This window comes from Trematomus bernacchii, unplaced genomic scaffold (genome assembly GCF_902827165.1).
Source record: "Trematomus bernacchii unplaced genomic scaffold, fTreBer1.1, whole genome shotgun sequence".
In the NCBI taxonomy this organism is placed as follows: domain Eukaryota; kingdom Metazoa; phylum Chordata; class Actinopteri; order Perciformes; family Nototheniidae; genus Trematomus; species Trematomus bernacchii.
The window spans coordinates 2,767,538-2,784,710 of record NW_022988043.1 but is presented as its reverse complement, the minus strand read 5'-3'; the positions used below and the strand labels follow the sequence as shown (position 1 = coordinate 2,784,710).

At 43.3% G+C, this 17,173-nt stretch overlaps 1 protein-coding gene across 1 annotated transcript in view; it reads left to right on the top strand.

Moving 5' to 3' along the window:
* Positions 1 to 17,173, top strand: part of ncor2 (nuclear receptor corepressor 2) — a 99,369-nt gene that overhangs the window by 55,623 nt on the left and 26,573 nt on the right. Inside the window, 8 exon segments of the mRNA XM_034118309.1 lie at positions 547 to 722; positions 3,161 to 3,321; positions 4,529 to 4,591; positions 12,626 to 12,768; positions 12,921 to 13,059; positions 13,725 to 14,145; positions 15,587 to 15,707; positions 16,134 to 16,392. Coding sequence (XP_033974200.1) covers positions 547 to 722; positions 3,161 to 3,321; positions 4,529 to 4,591; positions 12,626 to 12,768; positions 12,921 to 13,059; positions 13,725 to 14,145; positions 15,587 to 15,707; positions 16,134 to 16,392 — 1,483 coding nt within the window.

The following is a 17,173-nucleotide window of genomic DNA, read 5'->3' as shown; positions in this document are numbered from 1 at the left end:
ATAAATCATTATCTACATTTCAGTTAAATCAAGTGTTTCAAAGTCGTCGAAATGTCAAGCAAGTCTGTGAAACAAAAAAAAGGAGTCCCTGTCAATGTCTTTTTTTTTTTTATGTTTGATGATTTTGCTAATGCAATAGTGCGGTTTGTTGCGTTATCTCACCAGAAAAGCTGCCAGACATCACACCGTCTGCGGCTGTGTGTTTTTAAAAGCACATTTATCTGAATAATGTTTGCGATATAAGACCTGCCACAGGAAGTGCATTCTCACTCAGAAAATGAATGTGGGCATATGAAATGAAACTGTCACTTTCTATAATAACAACAGTTACATGGAACAAAAAGGGATGCAAGTGACACTGCCATTTTTCAAGTGAATGCGTCCTAACTTTAAAGTGCATGTGTCAGGAGAGGTCAGGGAGTTTGCTGGTAAGTGTGTGTGTGTGTGTGTGTGTGTGTGTGTGTGTGTGTGTGTGTGTGTGTGTCCAGTTACCTGGGATTACCTATGTAACTGAGTTCCTCGTTGTTTCCTTCTCCCTCGACGCAGCACGGCCAGCAGCAGCAGCAGCAGCAGCAGCAGCAGCTGCAACAACAGCAACAACAGCAACAACAAGTGCACCGGGGCATCCAGGAAGAAAAGGAGAAGGAGAAGGAGGAGAAAGAGAAGGAGGGGGAGAGGGATGAAGAAAAAAATGAAGCTGAAGACAAGGAGGATGGAATGAAGTGAGTCACTTTTTTTTAAATCATATTTGCATCAAACACTTAATTCTAAACACTGTCTAAAGATGAATATGAAGCATGTATAATTAGGATTGGACATTTCCCAAGTGTCCCTTTCACATATGTAGCACAGAACAGGAGGATGTCCGAGTCTCACTTACTAGTTATGCCTTACCTTTTGTTTTAGGCCAGGGTTGTTTGCTTAGTAGAGTGTGCAGGATGCAGGGCATGGAGCAGATTTAACTGCGATCATGTAGCCTGTTTGCAATTTTGTCATAAACAACAAGAGTCTCTTTCCGTTCTTTGAACCATTTTGACATAAACCCTTAGTGACAGAAATGCTAAAACGTCCTCCTCTCTGGTCAATCATTTCGTTGGGGTCTTCTATTAATGCATATTCTTCCTTACCCACAAATATTTGTTTGCTTTCATTTTTGCACCAGCTGAATGTAAACACGATTTAACACGGCCCTTACTTGAGAGCCTTTTCAGAATCCCGTTTGATGTCAGTTCTGAATGATTCGGACATTAGCATTCTCACAAACAGCACCTCTTCATGCGTTGCATTTGTAAAAAGGTTTTTTTCCCATTCAATAAAAATGCTCTCTGACAGAGTGGCCCAGTGAAAACATTTTCGCAATCTTCTCACTTTTCACTCCTCCAACACACAATTTTAGAATTTTTCCAGGTCAGGCTCCAGCAAATCGAGTGGGAGTACATTTTGGTTAAGGGGGGAAGATCTGGAAATCCAATCAATCTGTAACCCTTGAGCCCAATCTCCCTCCCTCCTCCAGCCAGACATTCCACCTACAGCGAGTTCAAGCGTCCATTCGTTCTCCTTATTAAAACAGCTGTTTTCCTGTTTATATTTCTCCCTTCCCAATAGGATGCCAAGTGCCATTTAAAAAAATTCTGTGCTTATTTTGTAAGACTGTTTTTTTTTTTTCAATTTGGGAAAATAAGCAGTATGATTAACCTCACTGTAAATGTCAATTGTCAGTGTGTAAAGAGTGGCAAGGTTGCAGCGGTGGTAGAGGGGGGGTTCAGGCACAGCGCCAGCAAAGGATGCAAAACAACAGATGGAATATCACTGCTTTCTGTTGCCTGTAGAGTAATCGATGAATACAACACTCTATATCTGTATTAATGCATTATATTATGATGTCAGCTGAGGCTGTACACTAAAGTAGTTTCATGTAATAGCAGGTCATATATATTAGCAGTTGTGTCCGACTAGAGGATGATGATGAAGCATTGCCTTCTGCCTCCCTGCTCTGTGGCAGGGCCAGGGGACTCTGTGACTCCCAGCAGCCCCTGCTGTCCCTGGCACAGCTGGCTCGCCTATATTTAGAGTGCCACCGGCTCCCCTCAGGAAGATTAATGGAGCTGGGGGAAGATGAATGGAGGTGCAGTAAGTTCAAACTCAGTGGCTGTCTCCTGGCATGCCATTGTGCTGACACTCGATAAATTATCTTAGAAAAAATAGGAAGGGAAATCAGTGTCTGTATACACATTTAGAGACAAAAGTTTTTGTTTCAGTCTTCAGAATGAACTCGTCACCAAGTAGAGACCAAACCTCTAAAGGGACAAGATGTTGATGGACGTATGTGCGTCTCTCCACACCTTTTTTTCTTTTTCAAACTACAATGTATTTTGTAGCCTGCAAGTACTATTGTTGTGGCACATGTTGTGTTGCTAGGGCTGTTCTTCAGCACATTGGGTCTGAAATTAAATGTTCAAGTGTCAACTCTCCGATTCAATTTAATGATGGTGTGTACATTGACATCAGTTTACTCAGGAATCAAAGCTTTTTTCATACATTACATTGGACATCAAATTGTCATTAATGTGTTTCTTTCTGTGCAGTAAGTGACAGTTGTGACACATTGTAATCAGCAGACACTTGGCATTTTCCTTGGTGGTATTTAACCTTGTCTTTACTGCAACACATATTCACTTCTCGTTTGTTAAGGGCTTTTTGCCTTTGTCTAATCTTCAGTGGTGAAAAACATCCTCATTGGATTAAAACATTCAGTTCTGTGGTAATTATGTTATTGCTTTGTAATATAGAGTGCCACAGTGACGCGTCCTAAAACCCGGAAGTAAGCTTCTTCGATAATAAATGTAATCGATAGAATTATGATTGATAGATTTATGATTAGAAAATTATAAAAGTAGGGTAGACATGTGGAGATTATCCGACTGAACAAAACGTGATCCGTCTGTGTCAACCAAAGACCTTATTTCGAGCTATTTTCTAAAATCCTATGGAATTGCTTTTTTGTCGAGGGAACCGGAAGAAGCTTACTTCCGGGTTTTAGGACGCGTCACTGTGGCACTCTATAAGGGGACAACTATATCAGTGACCCACCATGTTGTGAACACTTTCAAACAGCACATGTTTTCTCTTGTGACCCTGTGTTGACATTTCTCAAACACAGGGACGACACCTCTGGAGAAGATGCAGAGGACAAAGAGCCGACTGTGGCTGTCAAGGGTCGACGCACAGCCAACAGCCAGGGGCGCCGCAAGGGCCGCATCACCCGCTCCATGACCAGCGAAGTGGAGGAGACGACCACACCGCCACTCAACAGTGAGCTGGGTCAGTCTCTGCAGCATTGCAAATGAGTCCCAATTTTCTTCTCTGTTCAGTTTTATTTGAACCATTTAGCATGCAGCTGCAGGCACCAAACATACTGTAAATATAGAGGTGAAGGTGATAGGGGGAAACATTATGAAATTAATTGTGTCAATTTGCAATCAAACCATTGTAATATTCCTCTTAAACACAGAGATGCCTAGAAACCTTTTTTCCTTCTCATTAGGGAAACTTAATTGATAGCTAACTTGTTTAAAACATTAAGATAGCAAGAAGCAATAATGAGGGATACAATCATGTTACTAACAGCTAAGGTTTACAGCTCATTTCACTAGCGTCACTCAAGATTAACTTTGTCACCTTTGATCTAGTTGCTTCCTGTCCCACACCACAAGAGTGCACTGTTGTTCCTTTTGTCCCTTTTCACTTATTCACATTCAGTGTTGCACTTACTTTTTTTGCTTAAGTGCCACTCATAATTGCATAATAAGAAATTATAAGAAAAAACTTTGAAAATGTGTGCCTACAAGAGATTAAATCCCATCTGTTTGGGAAAGACAAAGTATTCAGTGTGTCAGCAGTGTCCCCCCGCTTAGCTCTTTGTTACCTCGCAGATGGTAAGTCAGCCGTGCACACGCTAACACTCTTGCTGCAGGCAATCAGGGAATTTTGATGCTTCAGCGTTTGTGTATCAATGCTGCAGCACAGGTTTAGTCACAGGGAATCCCCAGGTGATTCAGGCACTAGGGGCTCTCATCAGCAACCCCCCCCACCTCTGCCACTGTGTGTTCCCTTGCTGGCAGCAGTGCTAGCCATCCTGTGCCCTTTACAGGTCCAGCTAGAGGACACAGAAGCCCTGGCTCGCGCTCCGCTGTCTGCCAGGCAGGGCCAGGGTCGGCCTGTGCAGGGAAAGAAGCCAGTTGTTATGTCTATAATCATTAACTGACAGCTCTCCTTGGATTTCCTGCTTCCTCCATCTAAAACAAACACTCCCTAGCGACCCACGCTGCAGTGCTTCACTGGCAGGCAGTACAAACTACCCTGCCCCCCACCCTCTTATTCTGTCTTCTCTAATTTGTCTTTCTCTTTCCTTTACCCTTGTCAGTCACTCCCTAACTGACTTTGTGACAACTGCCCACAGCCCTAACCCCCCCCCCCCCACCATTGTCCCGCCTTCTCTAACTCGGTGGTTCTCTATTTTTTTTAACAGCCAATCTGGAAATGAATGAGAGCTCTCGCTGGACTGAAGAAGAAATGGAAACTGCCAAAAAAGGTAATACAGTAAACCTTTCTTAGCCCTGTTAAGTACAACTTAATTCCAGTTGATGTGTATTATAATGAGGAACACTAGCAGCGGCTCAAGTACGGTTTCATTTTTTTGAAAGTGTAGAGAAGAGATGTGGCTGTGACTTCCTGTTAGTGAGGCAGCCGCTGCCACGTGCTGCTGGGTTGTGTCTTGGCGTGTATATGTCAGAGTGCCTGTTCTGAGTCTCTTGCTCTTTGGAGCCGCTTCCCCTTCTCTCTGGGTCAATGCAACGTATCTTTTTATCAAGCAGGCTGTAAAGTCTGCCTCTTATCAGCTAGCCCCTGCAAATGCAGCAGTCATTAACACAGCCTGTTTATTGTCTCTGACTGAAGATTACCAAGAGGTCTGTGGCTTATTCACAGAGGTCACTGACATTCTGCCCATTTTCCTAGCACTGGTGCTCTGTGTGAGTGTGTTTGACTGTTTGTGCGGGCAGTCCAGGAGTCTGTTACTGATATAATGATCTGCTTACCTTCAGTCGTTTGTAATGTGTATTACTCTTTGGATATGGTCCAATCTGGTTTTCTTCTGTGTGGATATTTTAATAGTTTACCTGAACATGTAAGGGGAGTTGTCCGCTCAGCTGTGTATTTAAATGCATATTTTCCTAGATGATTGTTTAATGTCAGATCTTTGTACCATCATTGTTTTTGCCTTCTGTGCTTGACTCAACTCAATTTCATGCCAAGGCGGCTGCTTTGTGGCCATTTGAAGATGATGTGTCATCTTGCTTTGTGTGACTGTCAGTTCTGCTTCTTGCTAACTTAATCTGTCCTCCCTTGTAATCAACAGTAGATGAAGTGCCTCTTGCAAGGAGCGATCAGCAGCTTGAGTGTGAAATCGAAACCACATTTGGTCATCAGTTATCGCATCCGTCTCAAGCTGTGTGTGTGTCTGCTACAATTTAGGGTTTGCGTGCATGTTTGTGTGTTGAGGGGTTATTTTGTGATAGCTGGCCTGGCTTGAACACAGTCCTGTGTAGTAATCCTGGTTAATGTCTTCAGTTCCATTCTCCTGCAGTGGGATTAGTGGGGCTCTCCATCCCAGAGGATTAGCCTGGCAGCTTGGTGGTAGCTGGGCTTCTGTGAAGGGCTTATGTAACCACAACCACAGAGCTACAGACTTGAGGGCCGAAGAGGAGGAGCTGCTCTTGCCGTTTTTCTCAGTTCTAACATCAACCCCCACACCTGCCAAAAGGGATTCCCCTTCCAAGAACTCTGACACTCCAAGATCACAACCACACCCCTCCCATTTCCTTATAGTATTAAATAAGATTGTCAAGGTGCTCTCCCTTGAAGGTGCTTGACATGTATATGTTTTAAAGAGACTTAGGTGTCCTGATGCTAATGTGTTTATCCCCTCGAGCTACACAGATCTGAATAATGGCATTTATAGTGCCTGGCAGGACATTGGCATTCCAGCATGGCAGCGCCAGCAAGCCCTGCCTTCGAGGATGGCATGGCCACACTCATGGATAGATCCCTCTTGTCTTCAATGCTCATAAAGACTGCTACCTCATACAAGCGTCTGCCAGAATTCAGCCTAGTAAAGCCTCTCTCAGACCCAGCACTTCTTCTTCTGTGTGTGTGTGTGTGTGTGTGTGTGTGTGTGTGTGTGTGTGTGTGTGTGTGTGTGTGTGTGTGTGTGTGTGTGTGTGTGTGTGTGTGTGTGTGTGTGTGTGTGTGTGTGTGTGTGTGTGTGTGTGTGTGTGTGTGTGTGTGTGTGTGTGTGTGTGTGTGTGTGTGTGTGTGTGTGTGTGTGTGTGTGTGTGTGTGTGTGTGTGTGTGTGTGTGTGTGTGTGTGTGTGTGTGTGTGTGTGTGTGTGTGTGTGTGTGTGTGTGTGTGTGTGTGTGTGTGTGTGTGTGTGTGTGTGTGTGTGTGTGTGTGTGTGTGTGTTCTCTCCTTGGCTGCCGTTTATGTAAGTGCACTAATCTGGCAGGCTTTGCTTGGGTGCAGGCAGCTGGATAATGGCCTCTGCTTTGCTGGAAGAACCCATTTAAAGGAGCAGGTAGAGAATGGCATATTATTTTTCTCCTCCTCCACGGTTGCTCTATCTCCGCCGCTCGTTCTGTCCGTCTCTCTCGGATGGGAGATGGCAACGGTCCAGATTGGCAAGAGCTGTGGAAGATTTGGCAAGCGCCTCATTCCCCCACTCACTTTGTCTCTCAACTCACTCTGTGTTGTTATAGACTGGAGAGAGGTCACATTCAAGATGAAAAGCAGGTCAGTCAGGAAAAATGTGAAAGCCTTTATGCTTTCTCATGGTATCAACATCAACCTCCCCCTCTGCTCTCTTTGCTTACTCTCCACTTCTGTATCCTTTCCTTTTCTCCATTGTCTCTCTGGCTCAGCTCTCTCTCTGCTCTCTCTGCTCTCTCTCTCTCTGCTCTCTCTGCTCTCTCTGCTCTCTCTCTCTGCTCTCTGTTTACTCTTGGACTGCCTGAGTGTGTGTTTGCGTCTGTGTGCGAGAGTATTAACAAGAGAGGGAGAGAGAGGGAGAGAGAGAAAGGGTTCGAGTGAGTGTGTGTACTCACTCATGCGTTTGTGTGAGTGTGCGTGCGGCGGTGCCTGCTGGCAGACTGAGGTAGGGGGAGGGACGGACCGACCGGGAGAGGGAGGGAGAGAAAAAAAAGAGAGATAGAGGAGAGATCAGATGAGGGGAGAGAGAGGCTGAGCACATAGCACCGCCCCACAGTCCCACTTTCCTGTGGAAGTCTTCCCAGACGACCGCCATTGGGGAGAGACACGGCGGAGAAGAACAGACCAGCACTCACCGAAGCTCGTGGAGGCAAGAGTGAGAGGAAAAGAAGGGGAAAGGCCAGGAGCATGTGCTGTTTAGGAGCATGTCAACCTTACACCGGCTAAAGTATCAGGCCAGCTGGCAGGAAGAGCTCCGAGTCTGAGCTGTTTTCATCTCCTCTGCTCTGGATTGGAAGGCCCAGCCCCGAAGAGCTTCCCAACGGGCCCTCCAGAGATCAGACCGTCTGATACTGTTATCCACTGCAGGACCGCGGGACAACGGCTGGAGTGACAGGCAGGTGACAGACAGGAACAACCACTTTCTGGCTGCACCAGGTGTTGATTGGACTTTCTCTGGGAGGAGCTAATGGGAATACAGTATCCTGATTGGCTGTGAGGATACCACCTGCTTTAGTATCGCTGCTGCTGATTGGATGTTTGTTCCATGTGTGTGTGTTGCTCCAGCAACTAAGGCCCGAGTCAACCAGAGCTGCTTAAGATTGTGCTTTAGGTGCTTGCCTCTGATGGAACAAACTGGATGTAGCTAGAGGTCGTAACAAAGTGACCTTTGGCTTTCAGGAAATTGCTTCATGTTCAGTGGGTGCAGCAAAGTGTTTGTCTTACTTGTCCTAATGTGTGTGTGAGTGTGTGTGTGTGTGAGATCACGTTACTGTTTGTGTCTTTGTTCGTGTGCTTGTGTATGTTTTGTGAGTACTCCAGAGGGTGTCTGACTTGTAGGGCGGTCTCCCCTCTCGTGAGACGGCTGTAAAAGGTTAATAAGTGTCGGTCATGTGTCTCAGTCCTCTTGGAGCGAGTCAGGTTGGCCGCTTTTCTTTTTCTTCCTTGGAGAAGCTTTCCTAGCCATGCCTTTTAGTGGCAGCGATGAATATTTCAGCTGAAAAACCTCTTCCACTTTAACACTTGACAGGTTGTAGGTGCGCAGCGGCTTTTAGACACCAGCAGCTCAGACTTGAAGATCACCCTAACTTGTTATGGTAGTTCTTTTTATACTGCCGTTAATACATTCTCAGCATGACTGTGAATATTATTTTTCTTCTCACATCTGCTGCACGATGCAAGCCCTTTAGGCAAAAGTGTTTTCATGTTTGCATCAGTTGATAAGGGACAGAGGAAACGTATCATATGTTGGGCAATTTGTTTATATGCACATTGGTATCTTAGTATCCCGGTACGAATTAATACATATAATTGTGAATAATACCAGGGATTTTAGACCCTTAAACAACTCGTGTGGTAGCTTTTATTGCAGCTATTACTTATTTATGGTATTACTCAGCAGAGCGTTGGTATCAGTCTTTTCTGATTTATCTGAGAGCTGATATGACAGGGCTGTAAACAGATGTCCTTTCCTCTCCTTTGGCTGGAAATTGCTTGTTGTCCTACTGCCTCCATTAAGCGATGAGATGCAGAGACCTCTGAACCCATGTCCAAGGTTATCCCAGGAGGTGTTGGCTCTTTGCCTCTTAATAACACCCCCCCCACCCCCCTCCTCACAACCCTTTGAGAGGCTGTCCTGTTGCCAGGACCTGTCAGGCTGGCACAGGAAACAAGTGGGTGGTGTAAGCTAAGCCTCTTACAACACACACTGTTAATGAGCTGCCTTTAGCTAACAGCAGAATCTGGTGGGGGGGACACCAGAGCAAATTCTACACGATCTGTCTTTCTCACTCACTCTCGTTTACACACTCTCTACATCTCTTCTTTTAGCACACATGCACTGAACAGTTGTGTGTACGTGTGTGTTGCATGACAGGTCAATCTATCAACGCGGTGGCCCAGCGGGTGCCTGTAGACTCTTGTGTAAGGCACAATCATGTGGTTGACTGAGTAAAGGACCAGGGTTTCTTGGAACTGGGTCGCATCAAAGTCAGTCAGAATGTGACACCGAGTGACCCCAGTTGGGAGAGTTGATGATGTCATTGGTATGACTGACGTTTCAGCCAACGCACCACCTCTTCCCTCTCATATTCCTCCACTCTGTCTCTACTTAGGAGGCAGATGGCGTCAGGCCACGCTGCCGCAGGGACTGTGTGTGTGCATGGGACAACATGAAAATGTAATGTCACTATTAGCTCAGCAAAATTGATTCACGATATTATCTTAAGTTTTTTTGTAACATTATTTAATAAGATAATCATAAATCATTAGGTTAGCCTGCATGCATAAAGGGTAACAGGAAATTGAGTAGCAATATTTTGTGGTTATGTTCCTTCTTATAAGATAATTCAGGGATGTTTTAAAATCAGTTTTTAAACTTTTCCACATAATAGCCAGCTACTCAATTAAAATGAATACAATTGTATCACTCCATAAAGGCAATCATATTTTGTAAAAACTGACAGGTAACAGACCTATGTACAGGGTGCGTACGGGTGCTGGAAATCCTTGAAAATGCTTGAAATTGTACGAGGTGTTTTCAAGGTTTGAAAAGTGCTTGAATTTTGGGAATGGTGCTTGAATTTGGGATAAAGTGCTTGAAATTGTAAATGCTTTACTTCGCTTTTTAGATTAAAAGAAAATAAAGAAGTCGGAGCGCGCTTAATTGCTTCGCTTTTACATAAAACAGCTCCGCTCCGGCCTTCCCGCGCAATGCGCGTGACCGGCAAGTGTTTTTGTTACGTGTGTGACCTGGGCATTCTGATGACAGTATGCCAGGAGGTTGCCGTTTCAACGAGCGTTGGCTAGCAGAAGACAAATACAAGCCCATGGCTAAGACGAGGGTCAAGCGAAGCCCAAGAGTAGCCTCCTGCAAAGTGTGCAACAATAACGATGCGAGAGTCTGCGCTGACGAGCCACACACCACACGAAAGGTACGCCAGAGTAGAGCATTTTAGATTAGGCTATCGTTGCATATAAAATACATGACACTTTTCTCTGTGCGCGGCAAAACAAGCTCGCCAAAATGGCTTCACTAGTCTGGCAGTATTTTAAGTGTCCGAAAATGACAATAAAATAGCGGTATGCAACGTGTGTGTGAAGCAGAAATCCTGCAGCTCCACCCGCTGTGACGGACCGGTGAGCGGAGCAGAACACACATTAAGAGTTAGACCTAACACACTTAGCTATTTGATCTACCTCTGGAACAAGCTAAACTAGTTATACATATATTTATTCTTCACTGTCGGGTCGCTCATTACTGGATCAGTGAGCTGCAGGAGATACTGACGGGCTGTCAGGAGAGAGAGAGAGGGAGAGAGAGGGGGAGAGAGGAAAAGAGAGCGCTTCCGCTAATTTCTCCCGTGTTATTATCCCAAGTTAATGTGCTCTTGAATAATGTACTTAATTTGAATGTAATAATTATGTTGGTTGGTTGGCTTGTGGAAGCGCCAGTGAATGAGCCCCATTAACTGAGTTTTAAACATCACTTTAAATGGAAGATCCCCATAGGCCCCGCCCACTCGATCGGATCGGCGATCGGTATCGGCCGATACTGATTCCGGCAATCGGCCCCAAAATTGGCGATCGGAGCATCCCTAATAATTGTATATGATATGTTTTATAATGATTGATCATGAAAGTGTTATCAAAGCTGGTAAAGTTGCAGCTAGTTTGAATGACTGTGTATACTACAGAGTAGCTTGTGAATTTACTCCAGGTGGAACTAAAGTCTGATTTAACACTTGATTATATTTCACATCATTCATCCACATCTGTAAAGTAACTAAAGGTATTAAATACATGTAGTGGAGTAAAAGTACACCATTTACCTCTGAATTATGTTTACTGCCAACCTAAAAGTACCTCAAAAATAGTAATCAATAATGTATTGAAAAGTTATTTGGCTGATTGTTTTATATTGGCTCAGCCAGGTTATATGAGATGCCCAGTCTACGTACAGATGGGTCACTCATTTTGAAATATTAAACTTACTAAAAATTTAAATTTTTCATCCTCATGTAGAATGCTATTATGAAACACACATTTGGTTGTTTATAGCATAAAGAACATCTGATTTAATGTGAGGTAGGGAAATAATCATTTGAGTTTAAGTATGTGTATATAAATATGTAATTTACAACAGCTGTAAGATGCTTGAAAAGCTTGAAAATGCACCTTGAAAATGCTTGAAAAGTGCTTGAATTTGACTTTGGAAAAGGTGTAAGAACCCTGTATGTACAGACAGACATTTACATGTAAAAGATCCCTTTCATTTAATTTAATTTCAAACCTTTATTTAACCAGATTGGTCCCACTGAGATCATAGATCTCTTTTTCAAGGGAGACCTGCAAGACCATGTTGGGCTGATGGGAACGTTCTCTCAGCTTTGTCGCTCGTGTGAGGATATTCACAATTAATCCCTGATAACAGAAGTTTACCAACAATCACCTATTGTCATAGATTTGAACGTAAATCTGTGAAATAATCCAATATTGTTCTGTGTATTTGTTGCTGTGTCTGTTAGATTATGAACTGAATTCCCAGGCTGTGCTTCAGTTTTGACAGCTTTCTCAGGGTGTCCGCGGGGTCTTAATATTAAAAGTTGATAAATCAATTTAGCGAAAATTAAGGCTATTAAAAAGTATTCAAAAGTATTAAACGGCATTTTCCAAGGTATTACATTTTGTAGCTTGTTTTCAATAAGTATATCAATTGTCCAAAGAGGTTGTATTCTAAAGTTCGCCTGAATGTAATCATTGCGTAGGTGTGTAGTGTGATTCTGTGTAGTTTATTTATGGCATCCCGTTGGATTTGACCCCATCTGAACAGGACATCACACGCTCACTGCTTGATAGTGCGCGAAGGTCCGTTTACGCCGGTTGTTAAACAACATCGTTATGGGGAAATGCAAGTTTGCGTCCAAATGGTTGGAAGATAAGGAGGAAGGACAATCAATACTGTATATAGTAAATGTGAGGTAAAGTGTGTCGCCAATGTAACCGGTTCAAACTCGAAGTGGCGATGAGATCTTAAAATGTATGCAAAGGGTCTTAAAAAAGGTCTTAAAAGGTATTACATTTGACTTCAGGATACCTGCATATACCCTGTTTATAGAGACAGGTGTTTATAGCTTTGGATTTACCATGAGAGACTTCCACACTATGCAGTTATAGAGATTGTGATGATTGATATAGATAATGGTATTAACCAAATAACCGCTGCATTTACAATCTTAACAACAAATGTACTTTGCTCAGATTATGGATTTGAGACCGAGTGGTGCTAGGCCATATGTCAGCCATGTTGTCTGTCTTTGTTCCCGCCCTATCCTAATCCTCTGCATGTCCATCTGTTGATTCCAGGCCTTCTCCAGTATGGTAGGAATTGGTCCGCCATCGCCAAGATGGTGGGGTCAAAAACCGTGTCACAGTGCAAGAACTTCTACTTTAACTACAAGAAGAGGCAGAAACTGGATGAGATTCTGCAGCAGCATAAAATGAAATCGGTGAGTACCAGGACATTTTTTGTGGGCCATGTTTGCTTCACAAGTACGTCATTCATGCTTTTTTGTGCACAACCAAGCTGTAAAGATGGTTTCTGGTTTCCTTTTACATCCACCCGGCTGTTTGTATTTAGTGTGTGTTTGTTTTCACCCAGGAGAAAGAGCGAAAGGCCCGCCGTAGGGGCAAAGCCCTGCAGAATGAGGAGACCAGTGCCCCGTACACAGCAGAGGAGGAGGAGATGGAGGGCTCAGGTGCCAGTGGCAATGAAGAGGAGGCCCCTGAAGATGGAGAAGGTACGCCACCCCAAAGATCTATTTGCTAATTACCAAAAGAAAGGTTTATAATTTGTGTGCATCATGAATTTTTACTTATTACATATTAGTTTTACATGAGTAAGGCTGTTAGGTTATATAATATAATATGTTCAGTCATACTTTTAAATGGAATGGGCAACATATGAAAGGCACAAGTTCAACCCCACTGCAAACAGCCTGAAAAAAAATCATCCTATAAAAAACCGTAACATTATTATCTTTGTAAAGGCAGAATCTTTGGCTGGGCTGTTGTATCAGATTGCATTTAGTCGTAAAGGTATACCTAATATAATGGCCAGCCAGAGTATGTAATGTAAGAAGCATACTGTTAAAAAGTAAAGATTTACATTCTGCAATGACAAGCATTGAAGCATATGCTGTAGTTTGTTGATAAGGGAAGACTGTGTACACTGCACTTCCACAATAGAGCACTGAAGCCCTGGGGGATTTCACCCATCATCCCAATTGGTTTTGTGTTGCTCCTTATTGTACAGTGAAACCTGATTAGGTAGAAGACTGGCACAGTGAAGAATCTGTTTTAGCACAAAGAGATGGGGAAAAATACATGAAATAAGAACAAGGGGATATAACATGATTTGCCCGTTCTTGTCTTATAATCTGTGTTTCCTTTTGTCCTCTGCCAGGTGGTGCTAACAACAGCTCTGACACGGAGAGCTTGCCCTCGCCACACTCATCAGAGGACAGCAAGGCTAAAGAGGAAGGCTCGAGCAGGTCGAAGTCCAGCTCCAACGCAGAGGACAAGGAGGCGTCCGGGTCCGACATGGGCCAGGCAGGGGATGAGAAACCTCCGGTCAAGGAAGATGCAGAATCAGCCATCAAGCAAGAGATAAAGACTGAGACAGGGGAGACCAACAAAGAGCCAACGCCACCCAGCGATGCCATAGATCAAAAACCTCCTACTGCAGAGACAGAGGAAGGAAAGAGCTCCTCTAAGAGCTCCAAAAAGGACCATGGGCCTAAAATGGGTTCCCATGCGGACAGTGACTCTAGTGCCACTTGCAGCGCTGATGAAGTGGAGGAGACTGACAACCCAGACAAGAATAGGTAAGAGCTTGCAACAAGAGATGAAGTGGAACATAGATTGTTTCCAATTACAAATAATTGCCCATTGTTTAAAAAAGAAAAAGGAATAATTTTCCTGTTTTTGTTTTTATCAATGACATCTTTGGGCATGCTTAAGATTGGCGGTTTCAAATGGCTTCTGGTTTTTCAGCAGCGGTTTACTAGGTGTCCTACTTCTCTGTTGTACCACATCAGAAAAAAGCAGCAAGGATTTTGAACTGTTATTAGTTGCCTAGCTACACTGTACAGCAGGGAAGCCATATTTGGCAAGCCACTTGTGTGTACACCACAGGTTGCTCTTTTCTATCAACCAGAGATTTTATTTGTACTTTGTCTGAATGAGAATATATATTTACCTTGTTTAAATATATATATATATATATATATATACACACACACACACACACACACACACACACACACACCCACACACACCCACACATATATATCATTGTGTCTGTGAATGAGGCCACAAGAAATGGGTGTCAAAGTGCGTGGGAGGAGTGATTAGTTTTGTTTGCACGGTATTTGTTCAATTTTTTCCATGACAGCAGACTGCATGTACTGGCAGAGCCGGGGGAAAAGCTGCCCTCTCTGCCAAAGCAAACAAAGGGACTGAGTGTGTGTGTTTTGTGTGTGTGTGTACACTTTTGTGTTGTTGTGCATCAAAGTGTGTGTCTGTGATTCAGAGTATACTGTGTGCTTTCGACAGATGTGCGAGACATGGATATGGATTTTTCCTTGCAATTCGGTTCTAGCCTCTCTGACAGCACACATAGTACATATAACACACACACACACACACACACACACACACACACCCTATGTATTCCTTTTATTTTATTGTGCCATCATTTAAATACTTATATATATATATATTATAAATACACCTTCTTTAGACACTTACTTTTGTGCCTGTGAATGGATTTGAACGCAATCAGAACCTCTGCCATGTTTTGAGTTAATTTTCTAGAAGCTGAACGAAGCTGAACACAGGTGGAGAAAAACAAATCTCCAGGTTCACTTGGAAATATATAAAGAGAAACTCGGTTTCTATAATCAGGAAATAAAAAAGGCACGACAGTCTTTATTTTTTGCTTTTAATTGAGCTGCCCAAACTCACACTACAGTATGCCTTTTTAGTCATGTATTCTGTACCTGCTGTGTTTATTTATTTATTTAATTTCATTATCTTTGCTTTTTATGCCTGTTTTTAAATGCCTTTTTAATAATGTATTTATGCTGTATTTGTTCTTAAATGTCTTTTGCTTTTAATCTGTAAAGCACTTTGAATCGCCACGTGCTGAAAAGTGCTATATAAATAAAATTGCCTTGCCTTGCCTAGATTGACGGTTGATGTATTTGTGCTAAAGTGGGCACAGCCAATAAGAGTGACTTATTCCTGTTTTTTGTTGTTGTGCAGAATCACTTCTCCACGGCCAAGTCTACTGAACTACTCTCATGATGGAGTGATATCGTCCCCTCTGCAGAAGCCCTTGGACCTGAAACAGCTCAAACAGAGGGCTGCTGCTATACCACCCATTGTGAGTCACTAGTTAAACTTTGTGGATCTCATTGTGTATTTATTTAAAATGTTCCCCCTCATACATAAGGGAGTTTTGTAACAAATCTGATTTGACACACACCCACTTTTTTGATTGCAGTAGTATCAATGCTATCCCTGTCTCTCTGCTCTCAGAGATAATGGTGTTGAACGTGGAATTGTTTAGTCATATTTGTATAAAATAAGCCAGCCAGATGGAAGCTGATGGGTAGATTACTTTGTGGGGAAGAAATGAGATCCCACCCATTAGGGAAACTTTAGCTTACCAAGAAACAAGAGATGTTCATTAGCTATCATGTTTATCACATACTGTATGTGGCTAACCATATGTCAAATGCCAGGTAGGCGTGGGCTTCTGTTATGTGTGATTGTAACCTTTTTTCTTTCCCTCTCATCCTGTGTGTAGTTGCCAGAAGCCGCCTTGCAGGCCATTCAGCGGAGTGGTGGCAAGTCACTGCTGCCCCCCCACGCCCTGGCATTGTACCAGCAGCAGATCACCATGGCTCACGGGGAGTCCTCTCAGGAGGTCAAAATGCAGCAGCAGCTCTCAGGCCAGCCCGGCAAACAGCAGCCGTACACCATGCAGTCGGAGAGAGACAGAGAGGCTCTTCACAGCATCAGTCCTCGCATGCGCCCCCGCAGCCCCTCCACCAGCGACAAGGATGGTACGCACACCTCCGGCATAACAGAAATACCAGTCACAGTCAGATGGTTTTTCATATATGTTGTTTTCTAAGCTGCTTAAGTTACAAATGTAGGAACACCTCACACAATTTCCAGCATTTGTCTTTTTCCCAAGCCATCATTTCATTATCTGTGATCCCTAATATTCCTTGTTTTTGGGCTGTATGTGTGTTTATAACATGATACATTGCTAAAGTTGTCTCAAAGGATACATGGATTCAACATTAGCACTCTAAATGCGGCCCATGAAATGTTAAAAAGAAAATGGAGGTTATTGAATGTGCTGCATATTATACGGTTTTAGGAGCATTTGATCTAGTTTTACTTAGTTGGTCCTTGCTACAAGTTATAACCTTCAAGGCTGTGGTCTCTAGTGTTTAGGGTATTCAAGTTTTTCTGGGACACTCGTGGAGAGGAAACTGATAAATGATCTGGTATTGCTATTGACCCAGAAGGGAATATAGTCTAGTTTAGTGCACTTACTGTGAGCGTGTGGAATGTGAATCTCTGAGAGCACAGTGTAAGACTTTTAGCAACAGTCCCGGCAAAGACAGGTCTTTTATAACCATCTTGGCACAGCAGCTGTGAACTACAGCAACCCTTTTCTCATGCATTTTTGGAAAGGAAACGGGCATAAAAAGCTGTTTGTAGGGTGCCTTACACAGAGGCAGGTGTAGACATATTTACAAACTACATTATAGTTACTTTTTAGTCTCATTTGGCTGATAGCTCAGACTAAAGTCACCATATTGAAATAGCAGT